This window comes from Stegodyphus dumicola, chromosome 7 (assembly GCF_044657685.1).
Source record: "Stegodyphus dumicola isolate Sdum_Otavi_A_Nest chromosome 7, ASM4465768v1".
Taxonomy (NCBI): domain Eukaryota; kingdom Metazoa; phylum Arthropoda; class Arachnida; order Araneae; family Eresidae; genus Stegodyphus; species Stegodyphus dumicola.
The window spans coordinates 69,781,027-69,801,213 of NC_140774.1; the positions used below are offsets into that span (position 1 = coordinate 69,781,027).

The 20,187-nt window shown below is 35.1% G+C and overlaps 1 protein-coding gene across 2 annotated transcripts in view; it reads left to right on the forward strand.

Annotated features, from left to right (window-relative positions):
- Positions 1-20,187, forward strand: part of LOC118201659 (potassium channel subfamily K member 18-like) — a 153,246-nt gene that overhangs the window by 39,633 nt on the left and 93,426 nt on the right. For both annotated transcript variants that reach the window (XM_085820409.1, XM_085820410.1), the window contains exon 3: positions 2,727-2,850. In XM_085820409.1, coding sequence (XP_085676535.1) covers positions 2,727-2,850 — 124 coding nt within the window. The remainder of the gene's footprint in view (positions 1-2,726; positions 2,851-20,187) is intronic.

A 20,187-nucleotide genomic window follows, 5' to 3' on the forward strand; every position in this document is an offset into this window, starting at 1 on the left:
GGTTGAAATCCGAGCAAACAGAAGATTTACGAAAGATTTTATGGAAATATTCTGGTTGTTTTTCAAATAATCCTGGACTAACAAACTTAGTTTGTCACGATATTGAGCTATTAAATAACGAACCAATACAAATAAAGCCATACAGACTGACACCCCGACAGACTGAAATTCTCAAAAAGGAAATACAGAAAATGCTCGATCTTAAAATTATAGAGCCGGGAGAATCGGACTATACATCTCCCATGATTTTGATAGAATCTTCATCAAAGGATCCTCGGCCTTGTATTGATTATCGTAAACTCAATGCTGTTACTAAAACTGAATACTATCCTCTGCCTAATATTGAAGAACGTATCGAAACTGTAGCAAAAGCAAAATATATTACCCTATTAGATTTATCTAGAGGCTACTGGCAAATTCCGTTAACAGAAAGAGCCCAAAGATATGCAACATTTGTAACTAGTTTTGGAAGTTTCAGGCCTCTACGTTTACCCTTTGGATTAAAAAATGCCCCATATTTTTTTAGCAAAGTTATGACTAAAGTCCTGGCTGGATGCGAAGGTTTCGCTGTACCATACCTGGATGACATTGCCATTTACTCAGAAAACTGGGAAGAGCACCTTAAAAACTTAACTTCTGTTCTAGAAAGAATACAGAAAGCAAATTTACGACTAAAACCATCAAAATGTAAATTTGCACAAGATCAAGTGAGATACCTAGGCCATGTTGTGGGGCAAGGACAACGAACCCCGGATGAAGTAAAGATCCTGGCTGTAAAGGAGTATCCTACACCTAAAACCAAAACAGAAGTACGTGCTTTCTTAGGACTGGTAGGGTATTATCGCCAGTACATACCGAGATTTTCAGAAATTGCTTCACCCCTCACGGACGCTTTGAAGGGGGTAACAAAAAAAGGAAATATACAATGGTCTGAAATATGTGACAAAGCTTTTAAAAATTTAAAAGAGTTGCTATGCAAGAAACCAATTCTGTATGCTCCCGATTTTGATAAAAGGTTTATTATACAAACCGATGCCTCAGACAATGGCATGGGTATAGTACTATGCCAATTAGATGATGAACAACGTGAACATCCTATCTTGTATATAAGCAAAAAATTTACTAAGTTTGAAAAGAATTATTGTACTACTGAAAAGGAGTGCTCTGCTATCATCTACGCTATCAAGAAACTGCATTTTTATCTGGATGGTCAGCAAGAATTCTTGATTCAAACTGATCATAACCCTTTGGTCTGGCTACAATCCAACGCCAAATGTAACTCTAGATTGATGCGCTGGGCACTCTCATTACAACCTTATAATTTTAAGGTCATTCATCGCAAAGGATCTTTGCACAAGAACGTAGATGTTCTGAGTAGAATTAAGTAATGTAACTCTTAGTGTATGTAACCACGTTTAGAATTAATTTTATTATTTAATGTATGCTCAACTAATGTATTTGAACGTTCTCCATTTCTTTCTTTTTAAATGTGGTGTAAAAGTATTGTTTAAAACTTAAAATTTTTTGGCCTGAATTTTTAGAAATTTATAAGAGAAATAACCTTTTCTCTTTAAGTAATCGAGCAAGCCGAGCTTATAAACTTTCGAAATTTACAGAAATTTTCCCTTCGGTAAAAGTCTGTCCGTTGGGGAAGAGGTTGTAACAGCTTTAAATAATATTAAAATTTTGTAGTTTCAACAATTTAAATAGATGAACATTAAGGTATCTGTGTATGGCAATATTTGAAACCAGACTCGAGTGCCTCGTGCGACACTCGCATGAAGAATGTAATTTATTTTTAAATGTTAGAATATGTTTTCACTTTTTGTTTGTATGTCGCCATTTTTTTTTTTTTTTTTTGTGTTAAATAAAAGTTATTGCTGTGTTCCATCATTGGAGTTGCTTCATATCGCCAAAGAAGTATCACAAGATGTTCAAAATTCCTTCCATTAGTCACAGCATACTTCACAACATCCACGCATGGATTTACAGACCCGTTCAAAATGGGCATCTGTGTCACGGACACATGCCGTTGTAGCCACGACTCTGGCGACGAGACTCATGTCCGATATTCCTGTTGTCTCGTACACCGTGGACTTCATGTATCCCCACAGATAGAAATTCAAGGCAGTCAGGTCAGAGGATCGCAGTGGCCATGCGATTCGTGCTCCTATGCCAATCCAGCGATCAGGATATGTCCTATCGAGGTATTCCCGCACAGTGCTGTTAAATGTGCAGGCGCTCCATCATGCTGAAACCAGATGTTTCGTATGTAGCTGCTGGAACGTCAACCGTCAAATCCAACAATACTCTTTCCACAAAATGTCTATAAAGAACTAAGCTAGAAAATCAATTCACCTTTCTACAGCAGCGTCCTTGCCTGAAATAATCACATTTCCCACTCTCCTATAAGCCTACGAACATTGGTCTCTAGCGGTCGACGTTCGCCTTTTTGGACACAAATTCCTATGTTAATTATGTTTGCCATGGTTTAACAAATCAACATGTTAAGTTTGACAACGACCTTTTGAGACACTCTGTATATAGGCTAATAGCATAGTATTTGAAAGAGGCTTTCATGTTTTCCTTCCAGTATTCAATAATATTCATATCATTAAATATTTGTAGTCCGAGTAATTCTAATTACGCATCCCGTTCCTGCGAGATATAGATTAGATATATTTCGTTGTCCTTTTGTAGCTTCATTTACCGAATCTTTTTAACAGGATTTCGAGATAACTCTAGTAAAGGCTGTGAGAAAAGAAGGATACGATGGAAAGGACGAGAGCCCGCTCCAGTGGACTTTCTCAGGGGCTTTACTGTACTCTATTATTGTAATTACGACTATTGGTGAGTGCCTGAATCTTTTTATTTCCTTATTTTTAAATATTTAAAGGTTGTTTTAAAATGATCAATGGTTAACCGTTTCTTTTTGTTATTACTCTCAAATTTTTTCTTTTATTTCAGCTTTTAACATAATTATTACTTATTTACGCTGCTGCATACAGTATTTAAATTATTTTATTATTATAAATTCAAAATATATTGCATATTCGTCTGATTTTTAATATTATTTATACGTATATGCAATACAATTTAGTTTAAAATTACACCTTAATAAAAAAAATCGGGAGTGTATCCGGTGAAGTTCCTATATCCCCCCATTTTATCTCTACAGATCTACTCTAACCCACATACCAACAACAGACGATGCTTTAAAAACATGAAACGAATTAAAGTACTCGTACTTTATGCAACAGTACGGTGCATGGCATTATTGTTCAAGCACAAATTCATGGGTGCTGTGAGCATAAATTAGGCAGGACTGGACTGGTTAATAAGGATGTGTTTGTCTAACATTTCCAACATCACTCCTGTGGTCGTCACATATCCCTGAAATCAGGATGTCGGGTAAATCGATATGAGATTCCACCAACCAGAGCGTTTCAGTACGAAAACCCTTGAATTACCCCTGCTCTGAAATGATGAAAATAATGTTATAAAGGATTTGAAAGCGCATAAACTTTTATGTTCAGCATAAAGCATAAGCTGACGTTTTTTACCATGCTACCGAATTCATTGCATAGTAAGGATTTGTAATTCGGGAGAAAGGGATTTTGACCAGATGTTTGTACATATTGCAAGTTTTGAAAATTGGGCAAGAAAGCAACCTGACGTAGATGTACAATAAAATTGTATGGATTTTGAGGGTTTAAGTTAGTAGTTCTCTCAACTTAGGAAGCAAAAATTGCGTTAAATGAAGCAACACGTTTTCGTTACCGAAAAGAAGAGCTATTAAATAAACATTATTCAAAATATGTGCCAATGTAATCAAATATTTAAGTTTGTTTCAAAATATGCAAGTTTGTTTCTTGTCTAATTTTAAATTTTATATTGACATATTTCTTTTCTAGTTGAATATTTCACGCAAATTAAAAGAACGATTAATTAGTAAAATAAGGCAGACAGTAGTACTGCTATTTACCTCAATTTTGATTTGAAATATATCTGTTAGGTAGAATGGCGACTATTTTCAAAATTGTTCCCAACTTATGAAAAATTTGCACAAATGGAAATTCTAAAATCTGTGGCCTTATTTAGGAAATAGATGCAAGCAAATCATTCAGGAAATGCCTGGTGAAAAATCATGCAGGTTTTTGAAAAATCTCACTGAAGAATCATACTAAATAACCGCTTTTGGAGGAAAGACGAACTAACTTTAGAAGTGATTTTTCAATAGCATATGATTAATATGTTTAACTCAAAAGTTAATCTTTAGAACTTAGGTGACGTAAATAAAGATCTTTTCAAATCTGAGCAGATTCTCTCGAGTACCAGTATCTATGCCAAGGAGCTTATTCATTGTTTTTGCAATGAAATAATCTGTTGCTGCAAAAGGCAATAAAACTAATTTAAAAATGTTCTTTAAGCGTTTAAGTGATAAATATGCACTTGTAGTGTCGGCGGTAAGAATCGCGCCAAGTTGTTCTATCTTCGCACATCCTAAATTCAGCTGCCTCGTGTCGCGGTATTTTTCCAAAAAATTGTCCGCTCCTAAATTTTGTTTCGCATTGTCTTTCCTAAATTGTAAGAATTTGTGCCGTTCCCAAATTTTTCTGCTCCATGCTTCTATAAATTTTAAAATTTGACGCCGGTCTGTGCACTTGTAGTTACTAAATGGGCATCTAACTATTATATATTAGAACTCAATAATAAAGTATATCCTAATTTTTGTTATAAAGGAAATTTTAATGATTATTTAGCTATTTAATTTCTTTCTTTTATAGTTTTGTTATTATCTCACCTTATCAGGTTCTGTGTTCCTCCTTACTTGCTTTGGGAACATTAAATGTCCTGACTCGGAACAGGGAGCTTACTAAAGCTATGTTCAATAAATTTGGGAAGTAGACAATACACACAGGAAGGGTATATGAAACCCTTTATTTTTCTCTCTTTACAATGATTTCCGGACTTCGGAATACAGAGACCAACCACTTGTGGTCTGAACGTAAGAATATAAAAATATTAACTAAACTCTAACTTAACTTTGGAATAATAAACAAGGGCCTACGTGGAAGATTGGCCGGATATTAACAGGAAGCCGTATGTAGTACAGAGAACTGTTAACACTACAATACGTTTAAAATTATTAAGAGGATTAAACCTCTGGCCTGGAAGGCAACCAGCAACCGAGTAACCGAGTAAAAACTACTAACTCCTTCCTCTCTCTCGCTTGGCAAAAAGCCACAACTTAAGTACTTGGCGTTCGCCAGACAAATTTGCATAAATAAGTTAAAGCTTTTAATTCTGGCCGGAAGTAGAAAATAAGAAGTGATAGTAAAGATTTAAAATAAAAATAAACGTTAGTAAAACTTAAGATCTTTACATACTTCCCGCCAGAGTTAATTAGTTTGAAACTGAGGTCTAAAACGACCTTGTTGAAAACTTTTAGCTCTAGAATCTAACGCGAAGCCAAACTTTTACAAACATTTCTCACTAGAAAGTAGAAATTTTTTTAAAAAAATTGTTTTTACATTATCAGCTCCATGGACAATCACTTTTCATCTGTACTGCATCTAAACAGGAGCTTTTAGTTCAAATCTGGTTCCTTCCAGAGATCTGGAAGGAAAACTAGTTTAATGAAATGTTACACAATGAAATGGCAAGTAACATGAATATTTATATTTCTCTTAACATTCTTATTTCATTCATGACTTTATTTTAATTATCTCTCCCCGTGCTCTCTGACATGTGTTGTAAAAGAAAACACCAAACACGAATGTGTTTATGTATACGTGTTCAACACTGCCGCCTACAATCAAAACACTAACGTGTTAAAATTCAACATAACAAGACCTCGTAACACACCCTATCTTCAACTCTAAACCCTGAGGTACTATTCTGAAAGTGGCTAACTCTGAAGTGTAGCGTCAGAGAGCCTAACTACATTCATTCAACCTTTAACTGATGTTCACAATACTTTTTTTTTTTTTTTTTTTTTTCAGTCACACGAATAAGTTTAAAATTTTTGGCATTACTTTCATTTTTACCATATCACAGTATTTTTTAACATTTAAAATAACAGTTCACATTGTATGTAAGAACATATTAACATGCCGTTAATTTTACGCATTTTAAAACATACATTAGTAGTACATTGTTAACTTCTATTCTTTTCCAAGCAAGTGCCAATTCTTCTACATTGAAATACTACATTTCAAAAGTCTTTCAGACTAAAACTTCTTTCTTGCCAGAATCTTTTAAATAAAATTTTATACAATAACTTTTACAATATTCAAGTATTTACACATTCCTATTATACATTAATTTTAGTTTTACTCGTGAGTAATTGAAAAACATAATACCAAAATAGGTAACAACTCATTTCTCGCCTTTTTGGCGATAAAGGTAGACCTCACATGAGGTAAAACTTCTTGAATTCTGCCACTTGCAGTAAGAATGAAAGATTAACTTAAGGTTTCAAAGTAACATAAAGTTTTACTTATCTTTGTGATATTCGGACATCCTTTTTTCTGCCCAGTCCTGGAAGGTAGCGAAGATTACGGTTTGGTTTATCTTCCTTCTTGTGCGGGTTCACCCTTCAGTTCCTTCCTCCATGAGCTTTCTTTTCCTTCCAGTTTGGTCACTCTTGAAGACCTTCTTTTTAGCCTCTGCCTGTGGTCTCGGCCGTTTGATGGCAGCTGGTCTTGGCGGAACCGGGACAACTCTCTCTCGTTCCTGCTTGGATCTCGTTGCTGGCTGTTCAAATTTTCCTTGTTTCTTTGCCTCCGCAGCTGGTGTTCCTTCATCAATTCGTCGACATTTGCTGCGTAGACTCCTGTCCGATGGGTAGATTTTCCGTTTTGGAGCCGGGTTATAGTTGTCGTCATTTCTCCTGGCTCTCTTTGCATTTGTCGTACTTCTCCCTTCTTCATTCTGGGGGTGGTCGTGCTCTCTCTTTTCTGGTCGGTGGAACGGCTTCTTTTTCTTGTTACCTTCAATTTTCCAACGGGGAAACTTTCTTTTCAATTGCTCTTGCCTCCTAATGGCTTGCCCTTGTGATTGTCGTTGTTCCACCTCTGGAGCTTGTGCCTGCAGTGCCTGCCGTGCCGGATCCCGCAAAAGATCTTTAAATATTTGCATTTTATTACGATTATAAAATGGTTTTATCTGGTCAATGTTTGCGGAGCATGTTTCACCATTCCTGGCTTTTAACACCACTACAGCCTGAGTTATTTTTTCTATGACATATGGTCCTTCAAATCGTGGAAAAAATTTGGCAGTTTTATCTTCTGGTGCTGAAGAAAGTCAATGCTTAATTTTTAACACTTCATCTCCTACTTTATAAGTTATTCCCCGTCGTTTCATATCATAATAAAGTTTCTGTTTTCTCTGTGCTACTTCAGTGTTCTTTTTTGCTTCTTTAATTAATTTTTCTATATCGCCCATTTTAAATTCTGGGGCTCTTTGTTGAACAAAAAATAATTTATCTAACGGCGTTATAATCTTTCTGCCTAAAAATAACTCAGCAGGAGTTTTGCCCGTTGTATCATGTTTTGCGGTCCTAAGGGCGAAAGCTAATTCATTGACATAGTTATCCCAGCTTTTATGAAAATTTTTAACATAACTACGGATAATTTTCACTACATTTCTATTGACCCGTTCCGCTATATTTGATTGCGGCCGATATGGGACCATTTTTAAATGACGTAAGCCCAGTTTTTGGCACATGTCTTCAAATATATTACTTACAAATTGAGGACCATTATCCGATATAACTTTTAGGGGCGCCCCGTATTTTAAAATATATTTATTTAAAATAGAATCAGTAACTAATTTCGCGGAGGCTCGTTTTAAGGGAACAATTTCGGTCCACTTACTAAAATGATCAACCATAACAAGGAGATACCGACATTTATTTAACTGACTTTTTGGGAAAGGGCCCAATAAATCGATGCCAATTATTTCATTTGGAAATTCGGATTTAATGCTATTTAGAAACCCGGCCGGGCGGAAATTAATATAATTAACTGCTTGACATGTTGGGCAGGACTGGACATACGCCCTTGTTAACTTTTGCAGTTCAGGAAAATACACTGCTTCGCGTACGCGTTGGATAGTTTTTTGAATACCAGCATGAGAAGCTAAAGGGCTGTCGTGTAACTCCTGCAGGATATTTAATCTAAGACTAGCTGGGATAACAGGTCGAAATTCTTTGTTGGAATTACTAGTTTTTGTATAAAATAATAGACCATCTATTAGTTCGTAATGGGCCGCGCTATTTCTTATCGCCACAATATCTTGGTGGCTAATATTTTCAGGATCCTTTAAATACTCATAAATGTTTTTAAATTCAGGATCCTTACCCAGTTCGGTTATTACAGTTTCTCGGGAATTTATCGTACATGCTGTGAGCATTGCCACCTTTACAGTATTACCTTCTTCATCTATTTTTATTCTGGATAGGGCATCTGCTACGATATTTTCCTTTTCGGGGGTGTGCTTGATTACCAGATTATACTCTTGTAACTTGAGTGCCCATCTTATTAACCTTGGGGATAAGTTCTTCCCTGAGTACAATCTAGTTACCGCCGCATGATCAGAATACACTGTTATTGGCGCCCTTCCAAAATAGACTCGGAACTTTTGCACTGCTAACAGAACTGCAAGTGCCTCTCTCTCAGTCGCGGAATAATTTTTTTGTGTTTGATTTAAAGTTCGACTAAAAAATGCCACGGGCTGCTGATTTTGCGAAAGTACCGCTCCTACCGCATAATCCGAAGCATCCGCTGAAATTTCTAAGTTCTCATCATTTTCAGGAAATTTCAAAACAGGGGCTTGCGTTAATGCTTGCTTTAATTTTTCGAAAGCACTATTGGCTTCGGCCGTCCATGAGAATCTTGCCTTTTTCCTTTTTAATTTTAACAATGGTTCAGCAATAGCTGCAAAATCTTTTATAAAGGACCTATAATATGAACGAAGTCCTAGGAAAGAAGAGAGCTTCTTCGCCGTATTTGGCGGCGGATACTTTTGCACAGCGATTATTTTTGATTCGTCTGTCTCGATTCATTTCTGAGATATTTTGTAACCTAAGTATTTTAATTCAGGGGCTGCAGATTTGCACTTTTCGACATTAACTTTTAGACCGGCCTCATTTAATAATGAAAACACCTGTCTTAAACCCTGTACATGTTGGTCCAGATTATCACTAGTAATAATGATATCGTCTAAATAGATAAATGTGGACTTTCCAAGAACAGGCCTTAGCACAATTTCCATACATCGCTGAAATGTTGCCCGTGCCCCTGAAAGGCCAAACGGCATACGCAGGAATGCACAAGTGCCAGACTTGGTTATAAAAGCAGTCTTAGGCACATCTTCCGGTCTAACCCCTATTTGAAAAGAACCAGTCGTTAAGTCTAAAGTAGTCATGTATTTGGTAGAATTTATGTTCCTTAGAATTTCTTCGATAATAGGTAACGGATATACCGGATATTTAGTCATGTGGATGTGTTACCGGATAGTCATTATTTTTCTTACATAACACAACCGGGCTAGCATAACTACTTGAGATGGGCGTTATGATCTTTTTACGTAACATATCTCTAATGTGCTACTCTATAATTTTTTCTTTATTCTTATCATATCGGTATGGTTTGTGGCGAACTGGCAGTGAATCTCCGGTGTCGATACTATGGTTAATAACTTGAGTAAATCCTGGAATATCTCTAAATAACGAAGCAAATTCATTTATCACTTGTCGAATTTTTTTTGCTCTTCCTTAGGCAGGTGGTCGAGGTTTAACGTTGGTGGTTCTGTTTTTTCTTCTCGAACTGGTTTCATCGTCAGCTTAAGGGACGCTTCGTTAAAATCCAGCGTTGCTTCTGCCTCTGAAAGAAAGTCTATCCCTAAGATGACATGTGCTTGCTATAAAATTCTTTACTATAATTGCTATTCTTTACTATAAAAAACATAATCTTTACTTGCTCGTCCCTGATACGAACGTATAACTGTAATTTACCTATGCACTTGCATCTTTCTCCCTGCGCAGCTAACACTGTCGTATTATCCGAATTATATATGCGGTATTTACGGAAATACTTCCTAAAAAAATCTTCTGCCACACAGGGACACTGCGCGCCTGTATCCAGGAGTGTGGTGGCTGGGATGTTATTCACCAACACTTCAATCTTTGGCAGAGTCAAATTTTTTACCATCACTGTATTTAACTTGAAGGAAGAGGGGTTTTCTTGGCATTCGGATTTCCGCACCCTCCCGTCAGCAGAAATCCGTTTTAGTTTAAATCTTGTTTCTTCCTTTCCATGCCTTCCTTCTTTTTCCACTGGCCTTCAGACTTTTTTTTTCCCTGGCTTACTATTGAACTGTCGACGTTCGCCGGTTGTTTTTGGATATTCGGGTTTCCTTGCCCACTGATTCGCTTTGCTTCCGTAGCCGTGTTCTTGACTTTGCTGTGGTCTTGGCGCACCAAATTGGCTTCGTTGCTCATACTGGCGTCTTCTTTCAATGTCCGCCGTTCTTCTACTTTCAAACTGGATTGCTAGCTCAAATAACTTTTCCAGTGTAGTCGGATTCCTTAATTCAATAAAATCTTGTACTTGGGGAAGTCACCTCGGCAAAATGACTTGAATTATCTCAGGATCCCGACGGTTTCCATACAAGAGTTTGAAGACGTGAATGTTTCTTAAAATAAAGCTTGAGAGATTTTCAATTCGTTTCTGGTATATGCTGAAAAGTTCTGCTTCTAATCTTGCACGATCTCTTACGACAGGGTAGGCTTTTACTAAGGCGGTCTTAAAATTTTCGTAAATATAGTTGGGACTTCCCTCTTGACCCAAGAGGCTTCTGCCTATGCATTTGAACCAATTAAGCGCTTGGCCCCTCAAAGCGCTGGTAGCTAAGGTGACTTTCTGGAACTCATGCACGGGATATAGCATGAAGTGGTCATCCAATTTTTCCAAAAAACTGGTTACCGGTGAGTTTCCATTAAATGTTGCTTCTGGTTTCATCGCTGCGCGCATGGTCTGGACGATGTAACCAAATCCTTCCAGGGCGGCAGCTGGCATTTCTGGATTCTGAGCCGCTTCTGCAGGCAGCACAGGTTCTTCTTGAAACTCGGCCATGGTTATTCTTCTTCGTCGGGCGCCACTATCAGGTTCTGTGTTCCTCCTTACTTGCTTTGGGAACATTAAATGTCCTGACTCGGAACAGGGAGCTTACTAAAGTTATGTTCAATAAATTTGGGAAGTAGACAATACACACAGGAAGGGTATACGAAACCCTTTATTTTTCTCTCTTTACAATGATTTCCGGACTGCGGAATACAGAGACCAACCACTTGTGGTCTGAACGTAAGAATATAAAAACATTAACTAAACTCTAACTAAACTTAACTTTGGATTAATCAAACAAGTGCCTACTCCAAGATTGGCCGTATATTAACAAAAAGCCGTATGTAGTACAGAGAACTGCTAACACTACGATACGTTTAAAATTATCAAGAGGATTAAACCTCTGGCCTTGAAAGCAACCAGCAACCGAGTAAAACTACTATGGCAAGCGGCCTGCTTCTAATAGCTCTGTCCTCTCTCTTGCTTGGAAAAAAGCCAAAACTTAAGTACTTGGCGTTCGCAAGACAAATTTGCATAAATAAGTTAAAGCTTTTAATTCTGGCCGGAAGTAGAAAATAAGAAGTGATAGTAAAGATTTAAAATAAAATAAACGTTAGTAAAACTTAAGATCCTTACAACCTAAATGAAGGATTGGATGTATATTTAAGAATTTCATTTATTCTTATAAACTGGATTAAAATTTCTCCACACAGGGATTAAAAAGTCCACACAGGAAAAATTTTTATTTTTTCGTCTATGGCTTTTTTCCTCTCTCCTTCCTTTTCCAAAAGCATAACATCCAGGTTTACTATCCTCTTTAAACATAAAATGCAGACTTTAATATACAAATGATGAAATCTAATGTACTGTTACGTTTTTCGCTGACATCAGTTGTTACGTTATTTTCTTCCTTCACGTTCGTACGGGGTTCGTGTGAATTTGGAGTGAATAACGAAGACAACACTTGATGAAATATCGAAACACAATTTTTATTTAGCCAGTACTAATCAGGGCAGCTCCAAAATCACGTTACAGTGGTCGATAAACTACTATAAACACGCTGACACAGCCTTCAGGTTATCATGCTATAACGGCATAGGCAGCTTCACTGCAAAGCAACAGAGTACAGCTCCTGACTCTGCTCGGTCGTTCTCGGAACTCCACGTACTCTCGAGACTCTCCACGCTACAACTCGCGATGCACTCGACGACGCACAAGCACGGCTCCCGACTCTTTCCCGGAGCTCAACACGCTCTATCGACGATGCACTAACCGCGATATAATTCGATGCACTCGACGAACAACTCGGCGCTAGACTTCGAGATACTCGTTCAGTGACTGACTATAAGCTCGCAAGACGAGGCATACACTGACTGACTGCGGGCCAACAGGGTTTATATAGCTCTCGGGTTGTGTTTGACAACATTCTGGGCTAAATCGGTAAGAATTCGTTCCAGAAGGTTCACCAACCGTCCATGGTATACCACCAATTTTGCTGCCAAATATCGCCAAATGAGCAATTTCTCACCAAATGTGGCAACCCTGCCTTCCTTTGGGTTGGTATGGCAACCCTAAACCTGCTTTGCGGGAAAGCTGTCTTACAGCGTCTGTACGTTTCATAACAATATATTTCAAAGGGCAAGAGAATTGATTCATATATAACTATGATGTATGTTTAAATTCCTGTATTGATATTATTATTGTTTCAGCTGTCGAAAACCTCAAGTTGATGAAATTATTTTAAAATTTCTTAGCTCGAATTTCTGCATCTTTTGTTAGTAATTGCTTAAAAGAATATTTCAGCATTGCATTGATTGCGGATGTCTTATGCAAACGCGTATGATTGCAAAAGGACCTCATGTTCTTCCCCGAAAACACAGAATATCTCCGATGATCTAATTTATAGATGGATGAAGTGCTCAATTATTAAACTGCTAGGGATATATTTTACAGCTTATTTCTTCATATAAAGAATTAGCATAATTTTCTAACATTGCAATAAATCATTGAAGATAATAAATTAAAATGTTATGTCTTTTGCTTATTTCAAATTCTCTACGACACCTTTATGATGCCTCGTCATCAGTAGCAGCTGAGAAAATATTATAAATAGAAATTTCTTCTTCTGAAATAACTTGTTCATGGTATTAAATATCGACTTTCCCTTTGTATCTGTTTCCAAAATTTTAACAAATAATAACTATAGACAATTTTTTTTTTCTTTTACGAATAGAACGTGTCATGGGAGTAGTGCTTCATTATTTAGTAGACTGACTGATCCATTTGAATGGAAAGTCTGTATATGATATTTTATATCATGTGATTACTGATATTTCATCTATTCTTCTTTGCACCAAATTATTAACCAGACAAATTTTTCCGATAATATCTGACAATGTCATAAGTTGAAGAACAGTTTTTGTTACTTCTCTGAGTGTTGGCAAAATTAATTCCTCCCCAACTGTGTACGGTTTCCTGCTTTTAAGTTTAACAATCAAATAATTTTTATATGATGCTGAAAATCCATCATCTTGTTTAGATGACGACTCAAAAAGGTTTGGTAGAGTTGGCTCTTTTAAATGTTTCTTTTTCAGTCCTTGAAAATAGAATAATTATTTGTCTTTTTATCAGCATGTCTTTTCAAAGGCTCTGGTAGGCTAGAAAGCTTCTGACCTTATTTCGAAAAAAAAAAAAAAAAGGGAGGGGGGTAATTTGGAGAAAATAAACACAGGTAAAAACAATAAGCATAGGTAATGACTGTTTTAATCCATATTTCAAATACCCAATACTAGGTAATTTACTAAATAATGAACGTGCGGAAGAATAATCTGTAAGCACTATTTTTTAAATTAAGGAAGATTATAAGTAGCTACGTGCTTGAATAACAATTATAACACGAGGTTATAATAAAAATATTTTGAAGATAAAGCTAACACATAAAACGTTAATAAAAAGGAAAAAACCTGAAAGGGCTCAGATTTTTAACGGTCCACCAAAAGGGTTTGTTAAGATTTTTTTACGCTCTCGCTGAGTTTGCAGCCTACCAGTCTGCTCTTACACTTACTCCTACTAACCAACTTCTTTTAATCTTCTTAACTTTGAAAAATTACAAAAATTTTAAAAGCAAGACAGCAGTATACGTTTAGAATTCACAATGCAGCGTTAACTGTTGGCATATACATATTTAAACAAAAAGGGACGTTAGTCCTCTGTGGGATATTACTCCCGAAACGGCATTTTGCACTCGACGACACACTACAAAACTGCGCATGATTTTTCAATAATATTTGTTGCCACCAAATATTACCACCCTGTATTATATTTAAAGAAATTAAATAATGAAGAATCTGCATAAACGCTTGCGTGTTTCTCGTACTTTGATAAAAAAAAAAAAAAAAAAAAAAAAAAAAAAGGTACTTAGAGCCATCAAATTTTGGAAAACGTAGTCCTCCAACCGTACATGAACACCTGGAAGCCCGAATTTTAAATTTTTTAAATTTTTTCATTACCTATTTCTTATTTTGTAAAACTTTAAAGAATTTTTTACGAACAAATTCAACGATTTGAAAGCGAGCAGTGACAACACTGTACGGAAAAAAACATTTTTATCTCCAGCGCGCGAGACTGTCTATGGGAAATTTTAAGGATATGTTCTATTTAAATAGTTTGTGATTTTGCTGTTGAATAGAATATAGAATTTTATGTAGCGTACGCGCCACGAATGTGGTATTAAATAAATAAAGTAATCACATAAACGTTAATAATAAAAAGACGAAAAATATCTTTTATAAAGACATCATGGATTAGTAGGAGTGAGTGAAATAGGAATTGCGATAGATTGCGAGCTCAATGAGAGCGTAAACAACCTTAACAAACCCTTTTGGGCGACCGTTAAAATCTGAAACCTTTCAGATTTTTTTTTTTTTTTTTTTTCAAGTCTTTTCTCAATTCATCAAAGTTCAATCTTCTTACTAAGATGGGTTTGCAAAACTTATTTTTGTCTTTTTATTATTAACGTTTTGTGTGTTTCTTTATTTATCAAATATCACGTTTTTGGCGCTTACGTCACACAAAATTAAATTCAACAGCATTTTAAGCAGCATTTAAAAGTCACAAAACATTTTAAAGCAGCATATCTTTAGAACTTCCTATAGACAGTCTTGCGCTCTGAAGATAGAAATGTTTTATTCTGTACAGTGTTACCGTTGTTCGCTTTGAAATCATTGAGTTTGTTAATAAAAAATTTATTAAAATTTTACAAAAATGTAAAATGGATAGTAAAACGAATTCAAAATTCAAAATTTGGGATTCCAGGTTCGAGTGGAGGATTACGTTATCGAAAATTTGATGACTTTATTTTGGTTTTTTTCACAATGGGAGGAACGTGCATACATTCAGGCAGATTCTGTATTATTTCTTTATATATAATACAGGGCGATAATATTTTGTGGCAACAATCTGAAAAGTGATACACTGTTTATAGCGATTCAACACAAAAGGATGTTTTGAGGCCCATTCGGGATTAATGTCCCTTTTGGGCTAAAACTGCTTAGAATGGAGCATCATTCCTTTTAATAACGTTGAAGGATGTGAATTTAAAGGTCCCGATATAGTTTTTCGAACTATATTGATAAAATAAATAATTATGTCAACAAAGCAAAATGTTAATTTATGGATTTTCCCTCCCCCAAAGAATTAGCAAAAATCTAATGAATATTTCTTTTAAAGATAGATAAAGTAAATACGCAAAAAATAAGTGTGAAAAACATGAAAATAATAAGAAAAAACTTTCCTTAGAGGAATCTTGTAAAGCATAATCCGTAAGAAAATTTTGATTTAAGTATTTTGTACTGAGAGCCATGTAGGAAAACAGAACCGCTGTTAAGGTGGAGAAAGCTGACATTCTGTACAAGGCTCGTCACATAAACATAGCTTTTATTGCCTTATAGGCTGCAGGGGTGGAAGAGAGGAAAAGTTATTTTCGTAGCTCCTGTGTAGCTGTTTCATTTTGAGGGAAATAAGGCAGCTTTAAAAAGTGGGATTTGTCTAGTCAGAACTTCCAAATGTCAGCTAAGGTGTTTTACTCATTTTCGAAAGAACAGGTCCTTAATTTTTTTTTCAAAACACCAAAAAGGTATGGAACAAATTTAGGATAATATGAAAAGCAGTATTTATATAACCCGCTAATGAACAATTATTAATTTTATATTATCATCACTATATGAACGAATTACATAATAAAATTCTATGAAAGTTTTATATGTCTTCTAGTTTGGTGTTTGATGCATTAATTTTCATGAACTGATTTTTCTTATTTATCTTTAAAGGTAAATTCTGAGTTTTAAATTTTAATTAAATGTGTTGCCTCCTACGTGGCAATAAAAGTTATGTACAGCGCATTTGTTTCGGTGCAACTTCAAAGTTATGTACAGCGCATTGTTTCTGCGCAATTCCAGCTAGTTAAGATTCGAACTCCTAGCTTAGCATACATGTTTTGATCGCGTATGGTCGGGAATTTATCATTTTCGATTTAGATTTTTAGTTATGTTACAGTCCACAAAATAAAATTGTTGTTGTTATTGTAAAGTTGTCTTTAGTATACTGTCTAACCAGCGACCTCAAAACAAAATGAAATACTTCAATATTATCCTTAAAATTGATTTGAATTTAACATTAGTTTGACATTACAAATGAGGAAGCCGTATAGATTATGAGGACGTATCTCTCTTCATCACATCATGTTCTCTATTTATAGCGCCTTAAAAGCTTAAATTAAAAGGGCATATAATGCTACCTTTAACACAGTTAAATCAGAGGATCAAGGTCAAGATCAGCTTTTAAAATCACAGCGAAGGGAGGGAAACATACTTGTTTCATAAAGTGCTTAAAGTATTTGTGTAGTAAGACTAAGACTCAGATGAACGTAAAAGGTTCTAATGAATTCAGTAATAAAATATTTAATAAATTATTAATAATTTAAATTTAGTTAAATGTACATTAGTTAAATTTACTTAAATTTAAATTAGTTAAAAGTAAAGAAATAGTATTCTCAGGAATTGCATCTTTTGTTTTTAAAACGTTTAGTTTATTAATCAACAGTTTAAACTTGAAAGATAAATATCTCACATTTTACCGAATGACAATAGGCTCGAATGAAAAGTGAAACAACGCATTTACGGTGGACGGCATTTAAAGCGAATCGTCATAAAATTGTATTTCGAGACTAACAGACTTTTTGGATTAAAAAAAAAAAAAAAAAAAAAAAAAAAAATACGGGGGGGGCAGTTTCTTTTCCAATTTCTCGTAGCAATAGCTAAGCTGCTTGAATTCTCACACAAATAACTGTAAATGCCCAAGTCAGCTATTATCTGTGTTGTTTTTGTTACCAGTTCCATACTTTAGCGTACAGCCACCTCTCTCGAGGAAGAACCCCGTGAGTGATTATGGGTTAAGAGGAAAACTGTCTGTTGTTGGCTAAGGCCTTGAGAACTAATTGGTAACAAATACGATTTTGTCCACTTCTATCCCAAGTTTGACAGAAAACGCGCAGAGATGGACTTTAAGGACCTTACACCTGTTTTTCTCTACTTCCAACCTTTTGATTCTTCTCTACTTTCAATCTTCCTTTATCTCCAACCTGTTCTTCTCTACCCAACCTTTCTTCTTTCTCTACCTCCCGTCTTTTCAGTCAATGTATTTTAAGTGCTGGGAAAACACTACAGATTTACAAAATTTCTTTCAGACTCGAAATACGGGCCGAAAGATAGAGCAACCAGCATCTCCCAACCTTTCTTCTTTCTCTACCTCCCGTCTTTTCAGTCAATGTATTTTAAGTGCTGGGGAAACACTACAGATTTACAAAATTTCTTTCAGACTCGAAATACGGGCCGAAAGATAGAGCAACCAGCATCTCCTAACACCATACCGATCAGGATGGTGCTACGTGTTCAATATGCTGCTTCATCTTTTTTTACTACTATTTGAGTATGTATCTGATGCGATTCTAAAAATACAAAAATAAAAGACACATGCAAATTAAAAACATAGCTTATTTATGAAACGCCAAATAAAAGCTTCATTTAAAATAATATATTGATTTAAAACAGTGGATTAAACTTTTATAAGTTCCTCTATTAATAAATACATTTCAGAGAAAACGATTCATTCCATATTTCGTGAGTTTCCATTATTCAAGGCTTCTGAAAAATGGATATTAGAGGAATTAGAATAGAGAGCATAAAAGAAAGGCGCTGAAGAGGCTACAATCAAGACTCTTGGAAACAGTATTACAACTGTGCGTGTATGAGTCAATTCTCCTTGTTAACTGATGTCATTTTCTAGAAAATTAATAATGCTTGTTAAATCTCTTGTTTTATATAACGAACTTCGTTTACTGTCCCTTTCTAAGCAATAAACAAATAAAATAGAATTCAAGTAGAAGGTTAGTCGATAGGTTAATTCATGAAAGCAAAACATGTATGGACTATCTAAGGGAATGAATGCTGTCCTGGAAGATTTTTTTTTTTTTTTTGAGAAAGACTAGCACGTCTTTTCATTATATTTGAGAAATCCCCATGAACCCAGCCCTTTTATTTAGATTTAATTTGGAATGATACTAATTAATAATCAACAGGTTTTTCGGAATCTTTTTAAATGAAGTATTTGCCAATCACCACTAATTAAACCAAGAAAATTTTTTTAACTAGATAAAGTTCCTACTCTTACGAAATCAAGAAGATATTCGTATGACCTCCATTAAATAAATACTAGAATTCACTACGTTACTCTAATCGGGATTGAATATTTGCATTTGTGTTTTCTTCTTTAAATTTGCTATGTGAATCTTAATTATTTATAATGCTGACCTTCCACCCTCCACCAGGCCCCTTTTCACTACTTTTAGAGAGAACAAATACAGCATAGGGAGAAAAAAAAAGGTAATCATCGACCTTCGTGATTGTGTCCATATTTCAGGACTGTCAGCGTTAACAAATAGAAGTGCAGAGTGCGTAGGAATTTTTAGCAGTCTAAACGATCTCGTTAAATGAAGATGTGGATATTTTTAAAAACCGTTCTTGTTTTTATAGCAGAATGTTTATACAGTGGTGCGTCCAACTGTGCGCTTACTGTGTGTTTTTGTGCAAGAAAGTGAGATGATGGGCGGTTTTGATGGCTTGGAGAACAGCCACAGCAGCATTTCATACCTGGTCACTGTTTAGCTATTTCAGTTATTTACATAAAACTGACTTTTTTTACGATTTCATTTTCACCTCTTCATCCTTTGGTTATTTATTAATAACTAACCTCTAGTAATTATTTAATAATCATCTACTTATCCCTTTATCGGAAAGCTCTTGCATCTGAATTGACATTTTGTTAATCATCAAATAGATTTAAACAGCAAAAAGAAAAACATTTTGTATGAATATTTCCAGTCGTCTACTGCAAAATATTAACATCTGGAAAACAGCTGCTTTTAAATTTTACGAAATTTATGTTACGTTAAAGCGATATTACAATTTTAACAATTAACGACTATTTTTACTGCTACGCTCATTTTAAAAATTTATTTTCAAAGTTCCTTTTAAATTTCAGATTAAGTTCACTTTCATTTAATCTATTTTTAAATCTAAAATTAGACGAAACTGCAGAATAATGAAAGATGACCAACAAGTTGATTACAAAAGCATGTCGAGTTAATTTCAACCGTATATTTTGACTTTTCAGAGAAGAAAAATTCTCCAGGCGCTTTTTTATGTTCTAGCAAAATAATATTAGGAATATTAGTTGTGAGATAAATATCATTACCAAAATTTGTATTATCTAACTTTCTTTTATCAGAAGATTAAAAATCTGATGTGTACACCACATGACTTCCTTTATACGGAATATTAAATTATACGCATTTTTATTGCATTTCATTTAAACTTATTAGATTGAATTAAATCTACTTCACCGACAGCGCATAAACCACAATAGAATAAATGCATTCTTTAAAATTCACTCTATTTGTTTGCCATAGCGACACTCTGGCGCTAGATTCACTTAACAGTATTAT